This window comes from Xenia sp. Carnegie-2017, unplaced genomic scaffold (assembly GCF_021976095.1).
Source record: "Xenia sp. Carnegie-2017 unplaced genomic scaffold, XeniaSp_v1 HiC_scaffold_16, whole genome shotgun sequence".
NCBI lineage: Eukaryota > Metazoa > Cnidaria > Anthozoa > Malacalcyonacea > Xeniidae > Xenia > Xenia sp. Carnegie-2017.
This window is the reverse complement of record NW_025813469.1, coordinates 5,396,359-5,422,927: the sequence shown is the minus strand read 5'-3', so window position 1 is coordinate 5,422,927 and position 26,569 is coordinate 5,396,359. Positions and strand designations below refer to the sequence as shown.

The 26,569-nt window shown below is 34.9% G+C and overlaps 1 protein-coding gene across 1 annotated transcript in view; it reads left to right on the top strand.

Moving 5' to 3' along the window:
- LOC124435893 (hydrocephalus-inducing protein-like) overlaps window positions 1-20,148 on the top strand; it is a 103,326-nt gene extending 83,178 nt beyond the window's left edge. The window contains 15 exon segments of the mRNA XM_046985826.1: window positions 109-416; window positions 4,099-4,246; window positions 5,186-5,393; window positions 6,020-6,256; window positions 6,865-7,034; window positions 7,636-7,834; window positions 8,535-8,804; window positions 9,528-9,833; window positions 11,803-11,883; window positions 12,540-12,749; window positions 15,019-15,182; window positions 16,834-16,984; window positions 18,107-18,337; window positions 18,961-19,185; window positions 19,546-20,148. Coding sequence (XP_046841782.1) covers window positions 109-416; window positions 4,099-4,246; window positions 5,186-5,393; window positions 6,020-6,256; window positions 6,865-7,034; window positions 7,636-7,834; window positions 8,535-8,804; window positions 9,528-9,833; window positions 11,803-11,883; window positions 12,540-12,749; window positions 15,019-15,182; window positions 16,834-16,984; window positions 18,107-18,337; window positions 18,961-19,185; window positions 19,546-20,028 — 3,391 coding nt within the window. The 3' untranslated portion in view covers window positions 20,029-20,148.
- The last annotated feature ends 6,421 nt before the right edge of the window (window positions 20,149-26,569 follow it).

Here is a 26,569-nt window from a genome sequence, read left to right as displayed (position 1 = left end):
AGAAATTCGCTCAGAATTGAGCGTGTTACTTAATCAACATCTGTCCATTTCACAATACTACAATACTTAAAGAAAGGTTATCATTTTCACTATTTTTCCATACTGCAGGGAATTTTTCATCGTCAATCCTACAGATGCCGATCTCAACTTCACCTGGACTCGAGAAGACCCGCCTGACCCTCGTGCAACGTCGGTAAACTTCACTTGTCATCCTAAAGCAGGTTTCATCGAGAGCGGCAAGAAGACTTTGATGAGATTCGAGTACATCTCAAATAATCTCGACCTTACGGAATCTTTCTGGCGTTTCTTCATTCAGGAACACAACATTTCGCTACCTTTTCTTTTAGTCGGTGATACGACTGAACCAAATGTATCGCTGGACCGTTCTCACTTTAATTTTGGAGAAGTACTTGTAGGTAAGATTTTAATGAAACCTAAGGTGTTGTGTTTGAATTTTAGTGAAAAATATAGGTATGCGGAGAACATACTTTCATTTTGCACTAAAATAGTTAATTTGTATGAAAATTGCGCTTCAGTTGTCATCGCTAAAGTATCATATTTGAACTACTTACTTTCGGAAGCAAGTCGTATGATGCTGTTTAAGACATTGAGCTGTGAATACAACAGGAAGGCTTTTTCCCGCAAAAATATTAAGCCAGAAAAACTAGTCCCAGTCGTTCCACGCATTGTGTAAAGAAAATTCATTTAAGACAATAAGCTAAAATCCGTAACTTTCTTAGCTACAGACGCGCGCTTCTGAAGCTAAAATTTTGCTTCATGCAAGTTCAAGCATGTTTATCCAAAGGTAACCTTACAGTTATGCATTTTGTTTGATTATTGAATCCCGATGTTAGCTTGACTCTAGTGCTTATTGCTTTTACAATTCAGTGCCGTCGCTTATGATTCTTATATTTGATGGTTTATATTTGGTGTTTTGTCAATGATTTTCACCTCCATTCTTCTTTGTTTCAAAACTTTCTATGGCAAGCTAAAATGTAGCATTAGCTCATTTTATTTGATAGCAAATTAACATGACAATCAAAACAACACAATTTGCGTTGAGGTTTATTAAATAGGTAAAATGTGTAGTCCTGTATCAAAGAAAAAATAGCTGCAAAACAAAAACCGTAGATACACCCATGAATGGGAGATAGTGACTAAAACACCACACGAGTACATATGAGTACATACGAGTAAATACGAGTACATACAAGTACATACGACTGACATACGAGTACATACGAGTGACATACGAGTACATACGACTGACATACGACTATATAGGGTTAGGGTTAGATACCCGTATCCGTACCCTAACCCTAACCCTAACCCTATATAGTCGTATGTCACTCGTATGTACTTGTATGTACTCGTATGTACTGGTATGTACTCGTATGTACTCGTGTGGTGTTTTAGTCACGATCTGAATGGGGAAACCAAACGGTTTCAGTTTATCATATCAATCTAAGTGCCAGCAAAAATTTGGACCCGTATTTACATAAACTCTCCCCCGTAAACGATGAGCTCGTCTTGTTTCACAACCCTCAGGATCTAATTCCTTTAACAACTATTGAACTTTTTGCCTCGGTATCATAAATCCTTCCCTGCTAATAATATGCCACATTCCCCGAAATCCGCTCATACAACCTGGTCTACTAATTTCGCGTATAATTCTTTCTCTTACTTCCAACTCATTGTATCCCCTCAATTTTCGAGAGAGTCCTAATGTTTTCAAGCCGTTCTTCAAAGTTCGAACACAAATATGGACGTCATGAAATTTTGCCAAAAATTCTGTTATCTTGTCGTATTTATAGCCTTGTTTAAAGTAGTACTTGATTGCTTCAACCTCACAACACAATTTAACTCCGCACTGACTACAATATTTATCCCGAAGTGCGACTTGAGCATCGCAAGAATGACAATTTTCCATTTTGAAATTAACGAGGGATTTAAAATAACAATAAAATTATAGCAATATAAAGTACTGATCACATATGGGCCTGCTGAATTGAAATTTTAAATTTGGCGTGATGAATTTGAATTTGGTGTGATGAATTTGAATTTGGTGTGATGAATTTGAATTTGGTGTGATGAATTTCAATTTAGTGTGATGAATTTAAATTTGGTGTGATGAATTTGAATTTAGTGTGATGAATTTAAATTTGAATTTGATGTGATGAATTTCAATTTAGTGTGATGAATTTCAATTTAGTGTGATGAATTTGAATTTGGTGTGATGAATTTCAATTTAGTGTGATGAATTTCAATTTAGTGTGATGAATTTCAATTTGGTGTGATGAATTTCAATTTGGTGTGATGAATTTCAATTTGGTGTGATGAATTGCAATTTAGTGTGATGAATTTCAATTTGGTGTGATGAATTGCAATTTGGTGTGATGAATTTCAATTTAGTGTGATGAATTTCAATTTAGTGTGATTAATTTCAATTTGGTGTGATGAATTTCAATTTGGTGTGATGAATTTCAATTTGGTGTGATGAATTTCAATTTGGTGTGATGAATTTCATTTGGTGTGATGAATTTCAATTTAGTGTGATGAATTTGAATTTGGTGTGATGAATTTCAATTTAGTGTGATGAATTTGAATTTGGTGTGATGAAATTGAATTTGGTGTGATGAATTTGAATTTGGTGTGATGAATTTCAATTTGGTGTGATGACAATTTGGTGTGATGAATTGCAATTTAGTGTGTGAATTTCAATTTGGTGTGATGAATTTGGTGTGATGAATTTCAATTTAGTGTGATGAATTTCAATTTAGTGTGATTAATTTCAATTTGGTGTGATGAATTTCAATTTGGTGTGATGAATTTCAATTTGGTGTGATATTTCAATTTGGTGTGATGAATTTCAATTTGGTGTGATGAATTTCATTTGGTGTGATAATTTCAATTTAGTGTGATGAATTTGAATTTGGTGTGATGAATTTCAATTTAGTGTGATGAATTTGAATTTGGTGTGATGAAATTGAATTTGGTGTGATGAATTTGATTGGTGTGATGAATTTCAATTTGGTGTGATGAATTTCAATTTAGTGTGATGAATTTGAATTTGGTGTGATGAATTTCAATTTAGTGTGATGAATTTGAATTTGGTGTGATGAAATTGAATTTGGTGTGATGAATTTCAATTTGGTGTGATGAATTTCAATTTGGTGTGATGAATTTCAATTTGGTGTGATGAATTTCAATTTAGTGTGATAATTTGAATTTGGTGTGATGAATTTCAATTTAGTGTGATGAATTTGAATTTGGTGTGATGAATTTGAATTTGGTGTGATTAATTTGAATTTGGTGTGATTAATTTGAATTTGTGTGATGAATTTGAATTTGGTGTGATGAATTTGAATTTGGTGTGATGATTTGACATTGACGTTGCCTTTGTGCGCCACCGTGCCTTATGGTATAAATATAACAAATAACACACACCTTATTTTTTCTTTTGTTTGGAACAAATAATTGGTTTACAAAGCCAAATGGATAGAACTGAAAGACAATGTGAAATACTTCGACCCAGAATGTCCTCTCGTCCTGTCGTTTGGAGTTGCCATGACAAATTCAACTTAAAATAATAGATTATAACGCTCTTTTCATTCTTTCTCCTATGTTTAAGATAAAGTATAATTTATCGATCTGCATAAGAAATCCCAACTTAGAAGCTGTCCTGACACTTCACGACTGAAACATCGACACAATAATATTGCGAATTTCTCTTACGATCGACGCAATTTGTGCACAAAAGAAGCCCCGAACATTGCTAAGGACGTGCTTTTCATGGAATATGAATTTGATTCTCTGTCGTGTGGTAAAACGACAAAAACTGTTAAAAATAGACCATATTTCTATAGATCACTTATCTAAGGTGGTCACAGGCACGTAGCTAAAACGAGGAAGTCGATATTCATATATGCTTTTAAAAAGAGAGAATACCATGGTATACGGTCAAAATAATCACGCAATAGTTCTTTAAAGAACTGTTTAAAAGAACTCTTAGTGCCTTTACTGAATACACGTACTTTCTATCAAAATGAACTACAATATGATGCATATGTAAACATCTTTTTTTTTATAATTGTCAAGGTTTTCCAGCACAGCAAACTGTGTACTTGGCAAATGAAGAAGAGAAGGCATTTAATTTTTCATTTGACGAGGATTCGTGTCGCACCGATGCTTATGCTGCACAGTTGTTTGTCGAACCTATGTCTGGCTCTATTCAGGCCAAATCGAGGTAACTGCTGCATGATGCAGGTAGTTTCATGTCACGCTGACTTTTTTTGTAAAACTGCTTTCATTCTGAAATAAACATCTTCATGATTATCGTCGGGTAAACTGAGAAAAATTTTTTCTATGGAACACGAAAACAGTTTCCTTGGGCATGCGTTTTAATCCCGAGTAAACTTACCAGTCGTCAGTCGATACAGAATTGTGACTTTTATATCCATCTAGATTTCAGATAAGCGCATCCATTTTAGTCCCTCAATAGTTTTGCCTTCTTTGTTTCTTTAATATCGTCATTTGTGCATTCTTGTAGATTATAACAACTGTAAGAATCGTTCTCGTTTAAGTCTCACAGTAAAAAACGCTTGGCATTGACTTCACTTGCTTCTGTTTGGGAGGAAAGGCTGTTTTATGCATTCTGTAACACATTTTTTGTTCGTTTTATTCATTTCTTTCACTTTTCTATCAAGTTTTCTCGTTTTCTGTTCTCCCTCATTGCAGTTGTTTTTTCAAGTTTGCTTCAGTTTACAGATATTTGTTTATCCTTTTTGTGGAGAGTTTCCTTGTCCTTTTATTAGCACTTGTTCTAGACACAGTATGTTGAATCTATAGTAAAACCACTCCATTGAATTTTTTTTCACGCGTATCTTATTACGTATGTGATTACCATAGGGGCAGCCGGTCAATTCCTTTTTTTGACCAATAGGAATAATGAAACGGCTAACAGCAGCCAGTTTGACAGCGAAATGTATCCACTGTATGTTTCATATGTTGCTGTCCTTTACAGTACCGAAGCCAACCCGCAAGTTTTAGACACAGTCTATAGAGAAATATACAGTAGGGCCACTTTGTTGTGCAACTGACTGCCGTTAGCCAATTCATCATTGCTATTGAAGAAAAGTAATTGACTGGATGTCAATATGGCAATTTCACGTTTTGTTCCTTGAAGGCTGCCCATCAAACTTTGTTTCACTCCGTCATCTGCGAAAGAAGTGAATTTCAATGTAATCTGTCGTGTGAAGAAGAAGACTGTTCCCCTGACACTCAACGTGAAGGCTGAAGGATTTGCAATAGGCGTATCCTTGATTTGTGAGGATTCTCTTGGAAGTAAAGTGGAACTCACATCATCTGGTACCAACAGAATTCAATTTGGTGAAGTAAGTTAAAGCCATTTTCAAAGGCTCGTTGTCTACACTTGCATATCAAATATGTTTCAAATACCTACAGGGTCAATAAAAAGCAGAATTTTTTAAACTAACCTATAGTGAAATTTCATTGCTTGACTCTTTTATGCCACTGGTACTTTACTGCTTGTGTTTTGCTCTTAGATGTTATGCTAAATTCCCTGAAAATTTTTTGCGCTAGCAACAGCAATATATGTAAAACAGGGTGTCTCCCAAAATGGAAACAATAGCCGTCTCCTATTGTTAAAATTTCAATGCCCAAGACAAAGAGCGGACGCACTTGCATGCAAAATGTTGACTGGTTACGTGTAATTAACTTTAGTTATCCACTAACTATTCTGAAATAACTATTGCTTTGGCTATTTAAATTCCAACTATAGGTGACGGCTATTGTTTGCGGTGGTTTTTTTTTGGGGTCACCCTGTTTATGTACGTAGTTTACATTATACTTTATTCACGTGTGGGCATAGCATTGTGATGAAACATTGAATTTATCACAGAACGAAAATTTCTTAAGGTCCTTTTGATGCAGCTTTTTAAACCACAGTGAAGAATCTTGTGCAAAAAAATTTAAACCTTTCCGTCGTCTCCCGTCTTAGGTTGAAGTAAATGAGCGTTGCTTGAGGCAACTGTTCGTCATCAACAATGGCAAATTCAATTTTGACTTCAACTGGCATTTAGAAAACAAGAGCAAGTGGAAACACAAGTCCAGCAAGCGAGTTGTTTCAATTAGTCCTGACAGTGGAACTGTTCAACGTAATTCTCGTAAAAGATGCTTGTTAACATTCTGTCCTCCAGGAAAGTCAACTTTACACGACTGCACGCTTTTGTTGAAGGTGAGATTTTACTCCATGATGTGTGTCTTTTTGGCTGCTGTGTTACGTTGATTTGTGCTCTATACTCCTCAATTGTCTTTTCATATTTTTTGTGTATTTTTTGTTACTAATGTTACCTCTTATTATCCACCTTTTCTCTTTGTTTTCTTTTTTTGTGTTGTGTGTAGCCTATACCTAGGCTAACTGTTTTTTTAGAAATTGGAAACTGTCTGTTTTCCATATCATTTCTAGGTTTGCTTTGTGGTTTGTTAGTTGGTTGGTCGGTTGGTCAACTGGTCAGTGGGTTTTTTGTTGGTTGGTTGGTTGGTTGGTTGGTTGGTTGGTTGGTTGGTTTGTTGGTTGGTTGGTTGGTTGGTTGGTTGGTTGGTTGGTTGGTTGGTTGGTTGGTTGGTTGATGGGTTGGTTGGTTGGTTGGTTGGTTGGTTGGTTGGTTGGTTGGTTGGTTTGAAATTAAAGTGTTATTTTTTACTTTTTTGACTAAGCGAGACCACTGAATATACTGTATTACTTATGTAAATTCTTCTGCGCTTCAAACACATACGGCATAGCTATTTGTAAAGTGCTTTATTATTTATAAATCATATCACAGTTACACATCACTTTCACAGGTTACAAACGGTCCTACGTATGTCATCGAAATCACAGGTTCAGGTCTCCGTCCAGCTTTACAATTCTTGTTTAAGCGATGGGACTTTGGTCCTTGCTTTTTGTACCGAGCTGGAGTTGCACCTCAGAAAAAAACTTTGACCATTACGAACAGTGATAGTAAAGAGATAAGGTAAACAAGATCAATTTACTGCGAGGAATTTATATTATTTAATATTACCTAAACAGTTTTCTCTTTTTTGAGTCACGGATACTTTGTTGGAGTATAAGGAAGTCATTGCTTACGGTGTGGAATAAGCTAGCTTGCTCTGCGTGCTCAATAAATGCTAACATGTTCGGAATTTGTTTTTTATTACATTTTTCAAAATGTCGGCTGGTAATGATTTTTGGTATAATTTATAACATATGTGAATTATTTGATCGCCTCCTACACTGAATCTAGTTTCTGAATCGTTTTGTCTACTTCTTTTTTCACATTACAAATCATCGTTAACGTATATGATACTGGATTTGCCCGGATTCGCCCTGAATAAAGCATGCAGTCCTGCGTGCCAATTGTCAACTGTCAACAGATTTAAATAGTGATATTGTTATTCAAACCATGCAGTAAAAAAACGAGCAGTATGTTTAGAAACAAGCTGTATTTTAATTAGATTACTTGTTTAACTGTGACCAGCTACTTCAGCGCTCCATGGGTCAGAAAATGCAATTTTTGGCTGCCATTATGCTGATTTAAGTTTTGAAAAATACTGCTTGCCTTTTTTTAATTGCAGCGTTCTTTGCAAATACGCGAACACGGCCTTTCTCGAAGTGAAATTCAAGTCTACAGTGTTAGGGCCTGGTCAGAGTGCAAACGTTGATATTCTCTTCTATCCACGAGAATATAAAGACTACCACGAGGTTATCCCTTTCGAAATCAACGGTCTCTCAACAATAACTGTTGACGTGTTCGGACAGGGCACCGAGATTAAGGTGTGATAAAGTGAATGTGTCTCATAGTGTCAGTGCTTGTTTTTCTGTATCTTTTTATATTCTTATTATTTAAGTTGGCAATTTTTCACGTTATAAGTGTTGAGAACATCTGTAGTACTTGTGCTTTTATGTACAATTTCCTGTGAAAATGAAAAAATTTCATTCTTTTCATTTGTGAGAAAAAGTATATAAAATAATTAATGTCGAGTGTCAAATAAATTAGCGTTCAACGTATAAATAATATTAGTAATATATTTAAAATGCATTTAAAACGAAAATTGGTCGATTAAAATTATAGTTTCATTGAAAAAAGTCATAAAACGAAATTGGATTATCTAAAAAAGTGTAGCCCAATCTCTTTTCTTTCTTAACTTATTACACAGCTAGTGACGTCACATAGCACAATGTCTTTCTGCAAGTTTATAATTATTCTTTAGTTTCATGTTCTCATGATACAATGTGTTGTCGCTGGCTGTATGAATCAGACATCACAAGCTTCAATATCTTGAGAATGAAAAGTTACACGAGTAATTTTTTCGAAAGATTTCACTTTCATTTTAAGAATTCTCTTCAATGAAAATATAATTCAAATAGCAAAATTGTAGTTATACAGGAGATGACGGCCCCACTTATGGTCTAAATTAAGCATTTATACAATACCCTATTGTGAATCGTAACATAATTTTATTCCATAATTTAGGTGGACGTTTGTAATCCCGAGGATCGAAAGATTAACTTTGGATCCCTCCGTATTGGTCAATCAGTGGAACGCGTTGTGAAACTGAGCAATAATAGCGCGGCGACAATTTCCTTTGTCCTGGCCATTATGCCGACAAAGATGCTTCTCCAAAATTCACCTGTTCTCACTGTGTCCCCGTCTTCTGAAATTACGCTTCAACCAAACGGTGGCACCTGCAATGTGCACGTGGCGTTTACGCCAACTATGAGAATTCCACAGTTCACCGAGGAGGTGTGTTGTTGAAACTGACTGACAAATATTATTGTAAGAACTGAAATTACTTAAATTATTGCTATTAAATGCTCGTGATCGAAGAAACGCGCTTCTATAAAACATTTCTGACAGTGCCAATGCAGTTTCATACACTTTTTTATTGGTCTTTTCAGACTGATTTTAAAGCTGTGAAAAGTGGCGAGTTTTTGCTCTTCTTGTGCAAAAATTTTCTACTGCCATATTTGCTAAATTGACGTCATAACGAGTACGCATTCACAACCTGGCAATTGATATTACAATTAGCTTGACGACTTCCGTAGTACTTATGACGTCAAATAAGCAAACATGGCGGACAAAAATTTTGCGCATGAGGACAACTTTTGAAATCGAAATTAGTCGATATGACTAAGTCAGTATTCCAATTTATATTGTAAGTGCACGGACATCATCAGAAGTTGTTAAACCTATAGATATATTTCTCTGAATGTGCGATGTTTTTGTCCATCATGGTTGTTCATTTGTCCACATGGTTGTTCCAAAGTGAATGGTTAGTTACTGTTCTCCAACTTGCTATGCGAGCGTTTGTATTTTACCATTAGCTTATGTAGTGTGGTCTAGGTTGTTCGTAGGTTACACCAAAATCCATTACCAGTCGACAATTTGATGAAGTATGAAATCAAACACTCACCAAGTATAAAGTGTTTCATTCCTTAATTCTTTATATAGTTTTTATTTCTTTAGGTTTTGCTCGAATGTGTAGGATTGAGTCAAACGGTGTTTCTTGTCTCTGGAGCGTGTCAAGCCATTGATATCAAACTTGATAGCAACTCGGTGCCATTTGGTGCTGTAATGTTGGGAAGTCAGAGCTCACGTGTTGTCATCATGCAAAACCTTGGTGATATTGGTGCAAGGTTCTCGTGGAACGTTCATCAGCTGAGTTCCGACTTCTCTGTACAACCAATCAAAGGATATTCTTCACCGGGAAGTGAGGTTGAGTTTCAGTTGAAGTTTTGTCCTGAAAAAGTTAGTCAGGACCTACGTAGTGAGGTGAGGGAAAAATTGTATGATGCAGGAAGTAAAAGTTGATTTAATGATGGAAATACCGACAAATTGTTTTTGTTGATAATCCCTAATGATGATTTTTGAATTTCTGCAGTCAACGTTATTTATCGATTAGGTCGGTCCTTACTTATAAATATTTTTACGAGGTCTCAAAAGCGGCTCAAGGCTTAAAGACGATTGTTAATCTCTCTTATTTGAAATCTTTTTTCAGTACGAACATCGCAGCTGTTAAATAAAATATATATATATATATATATATATATATATATATATATATATATATATATATATATATAAAGTGTATAACAATGTGCCCTCCTGGATTACAAATTTTCAAACTTATATATATATATATAAGTTTGAAAATTTGTAATCAGGCATTGAATATAAAAAATTAAATCCGGAGAAACGTTTATCTTTATATATATATATATATATACAAAGTGTATAACAAATGGTGACTCCTGCACTTGGGACACAGGTCGTATTTGATGATTCTCCGTATAAAACAGTGCTCGATGCCCGACAGCAGAGCGTAAATATGTGTAGTGGTGTTGAGAAAATCACAAAGTACAGATTCATCCCGACAAGCCTGGTTCGTGATTGCTCACTCTTCAGGAATCCCTAAAAGTGAGCAATCACGAAACAGGCTTGTCGGGATGAATCTATAATTTTTCTCACCACGACACACCACACATATATATATAGGTTTGAAAATTGGTAATCCAGGCATTTAATACATAAAAGATAAAAGTTTCTCCGGATTTTAAATGATTTTTATTGTGCTTTCGACTCGTTGCTTCTAGCCTTCATCAGAATGAGGATATTATTTATTTACAAGTGCTTTTAGCTTGGAGACACTTAGAGCGTCTAATTGGATTAGCGGGTGGAATAAAGTGATTGGATGGAGTGAAATGCGTTGCCATGGGTTTTGGTGTATTGTGAATATAATTGGTGTTAATAATACAAGAGTGTAGTGTTGTAGTTTTGGTGTTGTTTGTAGTTTTTGTCCTTTTCTTTAGTTGTGACTTGTGAGTATATGATGGATATGTCGATATGTCTGTTTATTGTGTCGTTGACTTTACTGTACCAAGCTTTTTTAAATTCGAGTGCGTGTTTAGTCTGTGCGCGTCCGAGTACTTTAGTTTCTGTCCAGTCGAATGTGTAGTACTGTAAGATCAATTGTTATCACTAAGAATTGTATTGCTATTACACCTAGTTTTATGCCTTATTAAAGTCAATGCACATTTAAGGTTTTTCCAATCTGCTAGTGAATAAATAAAACCACGCTTGGCCTCATTGCTAAAATTAATTTTAATAAATCTCATTTGTACATGAACGTTTATAGTAAAAATGAATACATTCATGTGCGCATTTTGTCTGCGCATGTTAAAAGTTAAAAACTTCTGAAGTCTTTCTTTTAGTAAACAAAATGGTGTCCATCAAGAAAATTGGTACAAATTCGTGTAGACTTTTGCTTTTCTTAACACGAGATAAGGCTGGAATAGTAGATTGAATTTTTCTCTAAGTTTTTTATGAATGCAAAACGCTAAGCCAAAAATACTGAAATTTCCGATTTTTCTGTTCGTAATCTGTAATATGTATATCAAATACATACGCACTGGCACTGGCCGGTTTAGAAAGTTATTTAAAATCATAATAAGTTATTTAAGTTTAAATTCAAAGTTTTTTTCTCAATGGCTAATTCCTGTCCAAAAATTAAATATTTACTCATAAGTCATGTTGGCTTGAAGCGGAAAAGAATTTCACTTTTTAAAATAATTTTAACAATTTTGTGAAGAAAACAGTTTATCTTTTTCAACATATTTGAATCGTATTTTCATTCTTTCTTAGCAAAATTTTCTTCGCACTTACAATTTGACTGATGTGCATCCTTTTGACGGGAACCCATTTCATATAAAAACATGCCAAAAGTACTAAATATACTTATTAGGTAAGCTGTATGATTGAAGATGGAAATCCTTTAAAATTGGTTCTTACTGGTAGCTGTGTTGCTCAAACACCTGCCAAAGAGGTATGGTGAAAAGTTTAAGTGTTGAGATTGTTAATATCTTCTGTTTCGTCTATGATGATAGTTGGCAAAGCTGCATGTAACATATGCTTGAAGTGCCAATATTAATGTCACGGGATTGACTTTTAGATAGTAGAATTGATTTGAAAAACATTTGCAATGTATTTGATATGTCAAAAATTATGTGTTCTTGGGCTTTTTGGGCCTTGACGTAGGTGACTCTATGCCTGACTTCACGTACTGAGCGGATGACGCTAGTTTCATGGAGTATAAACATTGTATGATAACATGGATTTCAGAGCAAATATGCATCCGAAGAGTTCCATTTTTTAGTCATTTCCTTGATTATTCACTGAAACGAGGTCGTCAAACTATAGAAGTATAACTCATTTTACATTTGTGTGGCCATTTTTAAGAAGATTCCTTAGTTTCATAGTGAGCCTGTATCATGAAAGCTATATCTTCAGTCACTCACTTCTATGCGTGGTAGGACTAGAATTGAAAAAGAAATGACGAGAGCACTCGCATTTAATTGGTTAGAATGGAATACCTAAACTATTTCTATAAGATTATGTATCAGATATCAAAAATTCAACACCAGAAGTAAACACAAGCGTGCATAGCATTTCCGTAAGACTCTTTAACATAAACATTTCCAGGTTATTCACTTCTCGACGCATGTACGTACCCGCGAAGTACGTAGCATCATGTTGAACAACCGCACGAACCTCCTGTGGAAATTGCGCCCGAAAATCGATGGCGTTTATTGGTCCGGAGCTGATATGATAACAATTGAGCCGCAGCAGAACAAGAATTACGAATTAACGTATCGACCTCTTGTTATGACAGGCGAAGGAAAGCGCCATCAGGTACAGAAAATTATTATTATAGCATGGTTTTGAGAAGACAATTCAATATAAATTCAGTATATATGTCATATTAGCGTATGCTGTTTAAGAAATAAAAGATGTTTACTGTGTTTGCACAGGCTTGTGCAAACCGAGGAGACCTTTGGGAGAACGGGAGAGCAGATCAGTGCAAGCCTGAGACTGAATGTCGAGATTTGCACGTCCTCTGCAGTTCACACAAACGTCTTCAAGCTTTGCATAAGCCAGTGCAAACACGAAAAATATTTTATAACAATAAAGGAAAACAGACAAATTTCCCACGAACGTTAATTTTTTTTCCAAAATGTATTCATGACTGATTTTCAAATTCTGTTCGATTTATTTATTGGTTGGGCTCCGATCGGTTTGCACAGGCTAATGCAAACTCGGATATTGACCAATCATTTCATACGTTTTAATGTGTTTATTTTATAATAGCATATACACTAGGTGCCAAAAAAATGAGTCCAGCTCCAATATTGGAAAAATTGTTGGAAAAAATGTGTCTTTTGAAATATATAGTTACAGTAGCCACTTGAAAATGCGCAGTGAGACCTGAAATTGTCTCCCACAATTGTTTGCAAGATATTTCACAATATCTAAGCGCATTGGCAGTACATTGGGAAATGGCTAAAGATTTAAATGAAGGAGTTAGAGGACAAATTGTTGCTCTCACTAACGAAGGTTACTCACAACGAAATGTTTCTGGAAAGCTGGGAGTGTCCAAAGGAGCTGTGCAGCGAACCGTGGAAAGATTTAAAAAGACGCAATGTTATTCCAGCTTACCAAAACCTGGGAGACCACGTATAACAACAAAAAAAGAAGATCAGTTCATAAAGCTAAGTTCTTAGCGCAACAGACGAGCAACTGCTAACAACATTCAATCGTCAATTAACGCCACCCGAGAGAAAGCAATCAGCAGAACAACAGTAAGAAGGAGATTGGCTGCAAGTGGTCTGAACGGAAGAGTTGCAGCTTCCAAGCCGTTGCTTCGCCGATAAATAAGCGGAAGAGATTCATATGGGCCAAAAAATACAAGCATCACCGCGTATACAATTGGAAAAAAGTACTTTTTACTGATGAATCAAAGTTTGAAATACATGGAAATAATCGCCGTGTTTATGTGAGACGAAGATGTGGTGAAAGATTGTCAAGTCAGTGCCTCAAGTCCACCGTAAAGCATGGGGGTGGAAACATTCAAGTCTGGGGCTGTTTCAGCTTTAATGGTGTTGGGAGTCTTTACAGAATAAAGGCAATCTTGACAAAAAGCAATACCATTCTATTCTCCAAAGGCATGCTGTACCATCTGGCAAAAGGTTATGCGGGAGAAGATTTGCCTTACTTCAGGATAACGATCCGAAACACAGCTCCAACTTGTGCACAAATTATTTAAGGAACAAAGAAAATCAAGGTGAATTGAAGTTCATGTCATTTCCGCCTCAATCGCCCGATGTTAATCCAATTGAACACTTATGGGATGAGTTAAAAAGAGAAAAAGTGAAACATGACGTAACAAGCCAGGACAGGCTATGGGATGTAATCTCTACATGTTGGCATAATATTGAACCATCTACACTTCAAAATCTTGTTAAATCTATGCCAAAAAGAGTTGAAGACATTTTGAAAGCTAAGGAAGGACATACCATGTACTGACATTGCTTTTTCGAGAACTTAAAACCTAACATTGTTGTGACAGAGTGGTGATATGGTTCAAAACTAAAATATGCATTTGATATTTAGTGGACTCATTTTTTTGGCACCCAGTGTATGTATAAAATCTCTATGTATAGCATCTATTACCGAAAAACTATAAATTTTTCAAAAAAAATCGCTGATAGGCACTTTAAAGTTTAAAAAATTGCTATTTATTGAATAACGCTGTCCAGGTTTCGTGCAACTGTCCTAAGCTTGACTTTAGAACAATGCTTGAATTAAAAGGTAAAGTTTGTTGTCATATGGAGTTTTGGACAACGTCTTTTCGAAATGTTTTCTTAATGAAGCTTTTGAATGTATTCGCAGACTGTAAAAACTTGTTCATTGTCTGTCTCAGTTTCATGATTTTGTTTTTGTGATTTGTCAAACAAAATTGGGAAGTTGAATAGAACTTTGTTGAATGCGCACAAGAGTTGATTGTTTTTTGCCTTATTCAATTTACTATTTTGTAAAAAGCTCAACGAATGGCTGACTATCTTTTAACGGTTGTATTGTGAGCAGCGATATGTATTGAGCTAATGACAATCTCAAATTTTAGGGATCTGTTTTCTTTCCACTTCCCGATGGAAGTGGGCTGCTGTACAACTTTACAGGAGTCTCTGAGCCACCCAAAGCGATAAGCAACGTTTCACGTGACGTTCCATGCAAGATCGACTATTCCGAATTATTGACCGTTAACAATTGGCTTAAGAGGCCTCAAAGGTAAAATCAAACTAAAACTAGGGATCCAAGGATAGTGCAAAGTTTCTTATAAAAAATGTTCCTAATCATGGCAAATAAAATTAGTTTCAAGAAAGCTTAGTATCGAACCTTGGCGTTTCAAAAAATGGTAAACTAAAATTCAATTCGAGAAGTGCTTATCAAAGGCTAAGCAGTTTGTATTTTTTGACGAATAGCTACAACTTGCTATAAGATTGCGTAAATGAACGTTAATTTGTATGCGCACTTACGTAGTGGATACATGATAATGACATTTGGCACGCCACAATCATACATTTGTCGTTCATGCATTACATTCTTTTATTATTTTACTATGCAGTATACAACATATAAATTATGAAATCACTCATGATTTACATTCTTTGTGTCGGCTATGTTGTATTTTTTGATTGTTTTGACACATGTGAAGTTCATGTGTTTATGATACGGTTCGCACAAAAATGGTGCATGCGCATTTAGATATTTCTTCAAAGAAATAGAGCTGCTGGAAGTAAAACGGGGGGAGATACATTGTTATAACGCATCAAATTGAATTTATTTATATATACATATTAATTGATAGTTTAGAATGAAACAATTAAATGTCTCATTTAATGTGAGTTAAAGTTGGTGTTAAATTCTCTCTTAATAATCTCTGAAAAACTGATAATATATCTCTAAAAAATCATTAAACATAAAATGATCGTTATTGCTAGACACACTCCGGAAAGTTTACACTGACTGACTGACTGACTGACTCGTGTGAATTTTCGCCACTCACCACAATACTACAAAGTTCCCATGGAAACTTTGCACTAAAAATGACGTAGTTAACAAATTATTTGGGGAGAACCAATGATATACATTTATATCTATGCCTTGTTAAAGTAGCATGTCTTTGTGCACTTGAACCATGTTCAGCAACTTCAATAATGATTGTACTGTCTGAAGCGCATGACAAAATAGATCACAAGGTAGATCTTCCAGCTCTGCAGCAACTCCGATGCACAAGGGGATCAACTTCTTCAAATTACGTCGGAGTAGAAATCGTGTAAACTTTAGGATCTTTTTCATAAAATCTTCCAAAAATCATATTTAGCAACATTATTTAAAAATGCTTGAAAACTGTTTTGATTTTCAACTCAAAGACTCAGAAAACAAATGGACACAGTACTCACTAGTAGTGTTTGTATTTCATCACTAATTGTTCGACTAATTTACACGGTTGGCTTTGAAAAGAAGTAAGTCGGGCACTATTGAATACACCCTCCTCTCCCTTAAATTAACGTTCTAGCACTTGCCCTAAGTCAAGTTTGCTACATCAAAATAAGTGGCGACATCATATACGTACGAAAAATGTCTAAGTGTCACTCATGACATTTATATGAAGCAATGGAAAATATACACATAAAATGGCGTTTGATGATATCTAACGTTATGGGATGTTTGCAAGCACTTAGTTTCTGTATATTAGTTGATTAATCAACTGGTTGAAAGCCAGAATAAACTTTCAATAAATATAATCCTACCTTCCTTTATGAAACTTTACCTTTTAGAAACACGCAATTGTTTCTTCTTCTTCAAGTTACTTTATCATGTTGACGTTTTATTGTTTTTAATCTTGTTTGAAATTTTTTGTGATTATCTCCTGTAGATTTCGGGTGGTCATTGAAATGATCAAACCAGAACGACTTGATGGTTCGACCACAATAAAAGGTCTTCAATATATTGATGTTCCAGGACAAATGAAAAAAGATTATAAAGTGGACTTTTTTGCTCACAAAGAAGGCACATTCAGTGCCAAGGTATTGGATTGTTTTCTAAATTTTTGTTCTAAACTTCCGATTTGAACTGTTCAATTTCAAAACAAAGTCTTTTTTTATTGTGTATTGACTTGCGCTGAACATCAGATTAATTAGACAGTCTATTCTAAACAAAAATAGGGTCAATTTTAGCATATATTTACCTGTCACATGAATAACGTAACGACTTAGTTTTAGCATTTCCTATCACTTCTTGTAAAGATACTACGTAAACCCTTGCATCTAAACGTACATATTTACGTCTATAATCCATTATATCTAAATATATATATCTATAGTTATAGTTCTCTTAAATCTAAACATACATATTCACATCTAGAAATCCCTTGTATCTAAACATACATATGTACAACTATAGATTCCTTATATCTAAACATACATATGCACATATATTATTCCTTTGTATCTAAACAAACATATGTACAACTATAGATTCCTTGTATCTAAACATGCATATGTACATGTATAATTCCTTTTTATCTAAACATGTACATTTACATCTAAAGCTCTCATCAAAGTTGTATATACTGCATCAAATATAGATGATGAATGTATTTTATATAGACATATTGTGGTGTCTTTCTAATTGTAGTAGTATTTGTCTTCAAACCATTATACAGCTTGCAATAGCCTGATTGATGATTTACAATAAATTGTTAGTTAATTATATCGATAACATGTAGAGACTACAATAATTAGTTAGGATTTGAGTTTCAACATCAAGTCGTTTTATAACATCTGGCTGTTTTGCGCTTTTAAGTTATTTTATTTCTTTCCTTGAAATATAATGCCCTGCTGTTATGAAAGAAAGTGTTTCAACCGAGATGCATTGCTCGCTTTTGTTTATGTTTCCATCGTTACTTTTTCAGCTTACAACAAAGTGAATTCAATTTCTTTACTACGTCGTCTAATTTGTCTGTAATGTTAGCGAAAAAACAAAAAATTCTATTTTACATTAATCATTATCGTTTTTCCAAGTTACATTAACTACAATAACAAAATCTTCCATTTTCTCGACCCTCAAAATGGCCGCCACTCAGTGATTAACGCGCAATGCATCTTGGTTGACACTCACGCTTTGAGGATTATATTTTCGTATTTTAGATTATCTTTAAGAACGAGCAAACATTGGAATACTTATTCTACTATGTAACATTCAAAGCGACTTCACCTGGAATTATATCCACCATCGAACTGACGACTCCTGTACGACAGTCAACCTCGCATGCCATCAGCTTGTACAATCCGCTGACCACTCAAGTCAGTTTCTCAACCGCATCCACTGTTTCTGATATTCAACTTCCGCCCAATTTCACCATACCTCCACAGTCGGAGGTAAGTGCTTTTTTGTGCTTCATTGATTGTACAATTTTCGTAATTTTACTAATAATACTCATTAGAATGCTAAACAGGTGTTTGAGTTATAAAATAACTAGAGCCAGAGCTAAAAATTCTGAGTTTGTACAGCACTAATCATTCACTATCATATTGTTCTAAATCCTACCACATTTCAAGAATTTTCTGAATGTAAAATTGTTGTATACAACGTTACATAAAGAACGTTATTATGTAACATCAATTGATGTTTTCAATATGAACATAATAGCCCAAAATAAGACCTTTAAAAAAGCTATCGCAATAATAAAATAGAAAAAGATTTATTAATAACGTTTCGTCTTTAACTTAATACTTGAGATAAGTTATAGATGTCTTAGGTTAAAGACGAAACGTTATTAATAAATCTTTCTCTATTTTATTATTGTGATGGCTTTTTTAAAAGTCTTATGTTGGGCTATTATGATCATATTGAAAATTCGCTTTCCGCCTGGCAAATCTGTGGCCACGATCAATTGATGTTTTTTAATGAAACTTTTCTTTTGCTCCACTATTATTTTTTTAAAAAAATTCGTTTTCTGCTTAAACAATATGTTCTAACCATATTGTAATTCACGTTTTAGGGTTCTTTTACTTTTGACTATCTGCCTCTTAAGGCTGGGGAATCGAGTGGACGTCTCACTCTCTCCAGTTCAGAACTTGGGTTTTACCAATATGACCTAAATCTTAAAGCATCACGTGCTGGTTCAGAAAACCAAGTGCATTTTCGCACTTACCTTGGCTCGTCGCAAAGTCACACTTGTCGCTTCATAAATTTCTGTAAATCACGCGTCGAGTATCTTTGCAAGGTAACATCAACACGTCACGTGTGTTTTGGGTTTGAAGGACAATATTTTTGCTTGCATGTTTTGTTCCATTTTTTTTTCTGTTCAATATGAATAGCAATTTGTTTGCTATTTCTCAATGATGAAGTGTTTCGTTTTAGTTGAGATTTTTTTAATTTACTTCAGCAATATATAGCTACTTCTCAAATGCACATCAAAGCAGAAAATATAATACTATTTCCCCATTGTATTCATTGATTACATTTCGCCATGGTACTCATTAATTACATTTTCCAATGACATTCATTAGTTACATTTTCCCATGGTATTCATTAATTAAAATATTTTGATAAGTATTTTGATGTCATATTTATTTTTTCTCAGGTGGACAGTCCTGACTTTCATGTCGAGCGTTCAATAACAGCTGCCTCGGCATCGAGTGGCGGAACTGAGGTCAGTGTCGAAGTGACGTATGAACCAAGTAGCCTAGGCAACTCGCGCTCTACCTTGCTGGTGACATCACCCATGGGTGGGGACTACACTTTTCCCTTATATGGTTATGCTGCTCCGCCCAAACCTCAGGGACCGTATACGATAAAGGCTGGTGCAAGTGCGTCTATCCCGTTCAAGAACGTGTTTTCCCAATCGACCCAATTTACCTTTCTCGTGGACAATCCAGTATTTAGCGTGAAGTCATCGGAAACGATTCGCGCTAAAAAGGTTCATAACGTTGTTGTCACGTTCGAGGGTAATCAAAGCAATGCAAAGACGACGCGAATGGGTCGTTTGGTTATTGCGTCTTCTTCCAGTGCTAGTCTTAATCACAACATTGAATGGGTTTACTATTTGAAAGGTGTTACAGTTTAAACTCTTTTATTTCATTTCATCGTATTTTTTACGTTTGCTAATCATTGAGCATTTTCCAGTTATATACATCATATTGTACTTATTTTTATTGAAAAATTAAATGAATTTTCTTATTCATTACATCTTTTTCAGGTTATTTGTGTTTTAAGCACACAGCAATTCACAGTGGCGTAGCCAGCTCACTAAGTTTAGTCCTGCCATGTAAATTTGCAGAGCACTAAAATTTTTAATTTTTTAGAAATCAATTGCTTTTGCACTGATTTAACACAGAAAGATTTGCATAGGAAGCAGTCGCGTTGCCAGCCCGCAAGTTTGGTTGTGTTATGTAAAATTTTTGTTTTCACTCACTCTGAAAACAATAAATTTCCAAAGAAATTGATAATGCTAACTAATAGTCTGAAATTTAAATAGCCAAATTTGCGCGCTTGCTACATCAGTCATAGCAGGACCACATTGCGGGCTGTCTACAACTTACACACAAACACTGGGAGATTGAGAGCTACATATATGACACCATATAATTGTTAGTGTTAATGGATGTGTTAATCTTGTGTTGGTTGGCAACAAATTGAACAAAATACAGAAAACATCCTTTAAGCTCCAGTTAACATGATTTAATTGGTTAGTGGCTGAATTCTAATTTTCATGTCAACTGCAACATATACATGTAAAGATCAATAATTTAAATGAAGCAATTGCTTTGCCTACCGCTTGCCTTTAGCATGCAAATTTTGTAAAATGAACTTTGAAAAACTGCTCGTCCAATTATTCTCAATTTAGTATTTGCATATTATACATACATACAGTGTTACTTCTTGCATGTTCTTCTATAAATTGACTTAGTTATATGAGAATTTGAAAAGAAGGTGATACAATTACTTTGGTTAAGTGAAAAAATATACAAGATAATGCAGTTTGTTGCTCATCATATCAATCTTATGTTTGAAAAATGACTGTGTTTTGGTATTGCGTCGCTTATAACAAATGATAAATGATGGAAAACACCCAATAGCAATTTGCAAATGGCACTTTTCGCCTACTCGGTGCGAGTGGCAGCAATATTACATTGCGATGGTAACTCCAAGTTTGTAAGTATGCCATACATTTATGTTAATTATTAAAGCCCAGAAGTTTTAGTCACGCGTGCATGCAGACTAAATATGAATGATTAACTTTGAGTATGTATAAGTGATGCGACACTTACCCGTATAACTTTAACTTATGGTTTGTAGCCATTTTAGGCCGGTTTCAAACGCCGAACTTCACATGAGGCGAACGCATTTAAAACAAAAGATAATGAGGAAGTTCATCTCATTTACTTTTGTCTTTAGAGTGTTCGGTGCATAAAAAATTCGACGTTTGAAACAGGCCTTAGATATGTATACAATTGAGAAAACTGAAATGTGATCATAAAGAAATATTTTGTCTGTGTAATCTAAGATTTTTGCAAGTTTTACAGAGTTTCAGCGTTTTGATTTGTGATTGCTAACACTCTGATATGTCAATTTTTGTTCAACTCAATCACTTCACTGGAAATCTTTGCCGTTTTCGATTTTACTCTATTAAAACAGTACTGAGCAAGAGCTGCCATTGACGAAGTTTGCAATAATCCCAAGAAACTTGGATTTTTTTAAAAAATCACCACTGATATGATGACTTTTAAAACTAAAAACACGCAATTACATATTGTGTTTAAAATTAACAACGCGCAACATGTTCTCCCAGTGAAAACATGTAAGCCTCTCGAAATTTCCTTGGAAACAACGATACGTGTGTGGAAAGAGTACTTTTAGAGATCACTTGCAACAATGGTTAACCTCTCTTGGTATTATTCTGCTTACCAGCAAAATGTATAAATAAGGCAGGTCAGCTATATGGCAAGCAAATGTGCAAATCCTATTTTTAGCCGCTAATGCCATGTAGCCATGTAGAATATTGGCTAGAGTTGCTTTAGCGCAAAATGAAACAAATTTTAATTTGTGGACTGTACACACCAGGGTTGTAGGATGCAACTTTCAATTAGCAGGGTGTTCGAAACGTCTTCCACAAAATGGGTGAGAAGTCAGTACCGTGTAATTATTTCTTGTCCTTTTCAAAGACTTACCTTTGAAATTAATTTAGATCTTTCATGAAATTTGTAGTATGTGAGCTGCATGATTCTATTCTCTATGATCTTCTGAGATGGGTGTTAGCTTTTTGGATTGACTTGGCTTGTTGCGAGATTGATAGCATTAAAAATATAATAGAATTTTACCTGTTGTCGATGAACGCTTCTTATAGAAGTATATCGAATCACAAGCTGTTAAATTTTCCTGATTCTCTTTGTGTGAATGAGATGATTTTAAGAACTTCTGAACCTTTGAAAATGAGTACTCTTTCAAGTAATTATATTTACGTCTTTTGAGTGAACTATACGAATATGTAGTGGGTTAGTTATTCGAAAAATCGAGCTTGGCTCAGATAAAAGATACAACTGTTTATTGTTATTCGGTAAAATATTTCTGATCAATTGTTAAAAATTCTCTTCGAGAATTACAAGTCTAATCGAGGAGCTTGTAAAACTATAACAGGTTGGAACTAAGCGCATTTCTGATAACACTGCATGTGTATTAAACCACATACTGCGCAATGGTTCGGCACCCAGTTCATCAAGAATTATAAGTTTATTTTAGAAGTTTATAGAAGTAAAATGAATTGCATTTGTTGTATGCTTATTGGTATTACACATTTTTCACCAACTATACTCGATTTTTGCAAAAAAGTCATAAAAAATGTAAAAGTCATGTTGGAAATATTCTGATTCGTATATATTTTTATTAACTGATAGCTTTAATATCGAACTTCCGTCTTTTAAATGACGTCATGCCCTCAAAGTCAAATTCGCATCAAAACAGGCGAAAGTGCCATGTTTTAACGCAAATTTCGATGCGTTCCCGTCGATCAAATTCAGTGTGCGATAACTCAAAATGATCAATAAAATACAGAGAAAATGTGTGTCAAAAAACAAGGTATGAAAATTTCACTTCAATAGCACTTTAACTTGATAAGTTAATGGTTACAACTATGCTTCCTTTTTGAAGTCATCGCCTTCATACAGTTCATAAAATCTATAAGTTTTACGATGCTTACTTCGTCAGAGAGTCCAGGGATATTAAGTCACAGATAAAACAGCAAATAGTGTATTTGACTTTTTATAAGTTTATAACTTAAGGTGGTTGCATGAAAATTTATACTGCAACATTTATCTGTAAATATTTTCATATTTTGATATAAAAAACTGTATTATAAAAATATAAAATTACTCACCATCTCAAAATGACCTAGCACCAGTGCACGCATGGTTTTCTTTTAGCTTTTAGTTCTTTGCCATTAGCCGCCATCTTTAATTTATTGTGTAAAATATTATATTTCAATGTAAAGGGTGGTTTGCTGGGTGGAAAATAGTGCTAACCGAACAAGATAGAACAATAGTGTGTTTCACGTGACGTCACAACTTTGCTGGTCGCCATTGGGGGGGACTAACACCTAACATGGCTGCTGCCCATTCCGAACAGAAGTCTCAAAGCTCATTAAAAGACGAAGTAATTCATAATATCCTTTTTCTTATTGTGAAAATACACTTGCAAGTATGATAAGAAAGCGTTATAGTGACAAGATTTCTTGTTTTGGTGTCGTCATGATTGCGAAGGTTTGTCACTCGCAAACGATGAACGATTCACCAGTTAAGGTGTGGATTATTTTTACGAAGGGTGGTGGTATTCTTAGCGCACATTGTTAAGGTTGTATGGCTGGTTTAGACGAGTGTCGCCCTCAAGTTGTTGGCACTTTGCTTTATTTGGAAGTGTAATCATGGCTGAATGATAGACTCTCGTGTACTAAAGTCAAGTGCTCATGGCATGGGCACCATCTCAAAAAGAACTTGATAACTTTTATGACTCTTTAAATAAATGCAAGATTAAACCAGTCTGTTTAAGTCTTAAAGAGCCCTATGCTGATGCTTATATATATGAAACAAGCGATATTTGCTCTATTTTGGATTTGTTTGACCCAAAGCATTTGGAGCTAGATTACAATAATGCTACCGTGTGAAAATTAGCATTTCGTCTAATCAAGTTAAGCTAATTGAAAAAAATCCTGCTCTAGAGCAGGCAAAAAAGCAATGCATCTTTTCGACATCATTCTTGTAGGATTGGTACCTCAAAGTGTCATGCAACAACACACACAAACCCAGTTCAACGTTTGCAATCTTTCACTAATTAAGTCAATTTAGTATCCCCACTTATTTCGGTTTAGCACAGCATCAACAGTCCATGGTTCTAAACGCAAAAACTTGGCAATTAAATCTTACACAGCCCACATATACAGCAGGAGCACTTAAACTTTAAAATTACTAAATCTGGGACTTTCACTAATTCTGTTTATCCTTTACTTCAAGCCAACCCTGACTTTTTTGCGAGAATGCAACTTTTGTGGCTTTGATTGTGGTGAGATCAAGTGCCCGTACTGCATAGAAGGGACCAACTTTGACAGTTATTGTGAGAAAAAGTTTTCATGTCTTAAAAAAATGGAAGTTTTGTAATAAAGAGGGGAGCACCCGTATTACTATCACGTTCGACAACACCTTGGTATTACCAAGCGATCCTACAGTGATCTTGTTGTTTTGGGCACTTCTCAGAATGGTTCGAAAATTGCTCAGGAAGAATTTTACCAGATGCTGAACACTGGGCTGCTCAGGTTGAAAACTTATCAGTTTTCTGGGTGAACTGTGTTTTAACAGAAGTTCTCGGCAGATAGCACACAAAAAAGATGGACTTAAAAGAAATGTTTGTTCTGTTTCAGGTGATTGTTATTGCAGAAGAACTTCTGATGAACCCACAGCAACTTGTTGAAATCCAGAGTTTCCAATTTCACTTTTCAACTTAGCTTGTCTTTACTTAACTTTTCAACTTAGCTGATGTCCCTAAAACATCGCTGTGCCCACATTGTAGAAAGCTGCTGAAATTATTCGAAGTACGAAAAAAGCCCAAAAGCCAAATGGACGAATTTTTCTGAAAGAAGCATTGTCGCTTAATTTAATCAGTTTATGTCAAGAAAAAGCTAAAAAAGGTGACAAATTGCTTAAATGCTACAGCGAAAGTCGCTCAAGTTGAAAATTCTTTCATTTGAGTTTTTTTATTCTACAAGCGCTATTCAAATAATCACAGATTGTCCTTGTTATGTAATGATTGCAAATTGCAAAGTATTCTTGCCGCAAAAAGCTCAAAAACACCCAAAGTGTCTTCTCCATCTATATCTAGTGCCTTTGATGATTCTGCTATTATTTTTTTGGGTGAAACCAATTGTACTGTTGTCGAGAAATATGAGATAATATCAGCACTATTTGCTCATGACTTTGATGTGACTAAATACCCTAATGTTTGTCTTTAAAAAACTATTATACAGTGTGCTCGAAAACATTTTAAAACAGTCAATCCAGGTATACAAGGATTTCAAAGAACAAGTCTTCGAGTGCATTTAAATTTTGACAAAGTTAACGTGGATTTTCTTCAGATTTTGTACACTGGGGGCAATTATTTGGTATGTGTAAGCTCAATTGGAGGAAAAGAAGGATTTGTAAATTTGTATGACAGTCTGTTTCATGATGTTGCTTTGATGATTTGCGCATGCAGCAGCAAGTTCAGAACTCAGTTGGTGAAGATTTTAAGTATATATCAGTTCTACCTGTGCAACAACAGTCAAATGGTTCTGACTGTGGTGTTTTGCAATTGCTTGCCACAGCACTTTCTTACAGTTTGGACAGGAATATCCCGAACTTTGATGTAAGTCAATGAATGAATGAATGAATGAAAATCTTTATTTTGACACGCTGGCCTTGTCAACTGGGGTTGATTTCCACAAGGGGCGTGCTTTTGTTCAAAAACAATTACAAAATTTACTAAGAAATAAATTATCTACAGAAGAGAAGTTTAAATATTTACAGAGTTTAGTTTATTCCATCAGTTACATGTTAAACTAAATCATAAAATGCAAGCAGCAATTTTCTTTTGAAAAAGTGACACGCTTTTGCTATTTCTGATTTCTGCTGGAATTGAATTCCAGACAGAAGCCCCATCATACGCAAAGCTTTTCTTCAAGGAGTTAGTACTAGGCATAGGATCATTTAGACAATTTGTAATATTGCGTAGATTGTAATCAGTGATGTCTTTTTTATAGGTAAACAATCTAGTAAGTGAATTTGGTCCAGCATTTTTTAATAATTTAAGCATCAGCTTTGCTTTAGCTTTTTCTCTAAGTATTTCAAGAGGTTCCCACTTCAATTCTTGTAATGCGTTACAATAATCGACATCATTGCCCATGCTTATGATAATTTTTGCAGCTCTATTTTGAAGTTTTTGTAGTCTTTTGGACTGAGTTTCCCCCAATACACCCCAAACATCACAGCAATATGTGAAGTAAGGATGTACGAGGGCATTATAAATAGAGATAAGTGTTTGTCTGTGTATGGCTTTAATTTTCTAAGGGCGGAGATACCGGCTGCTAC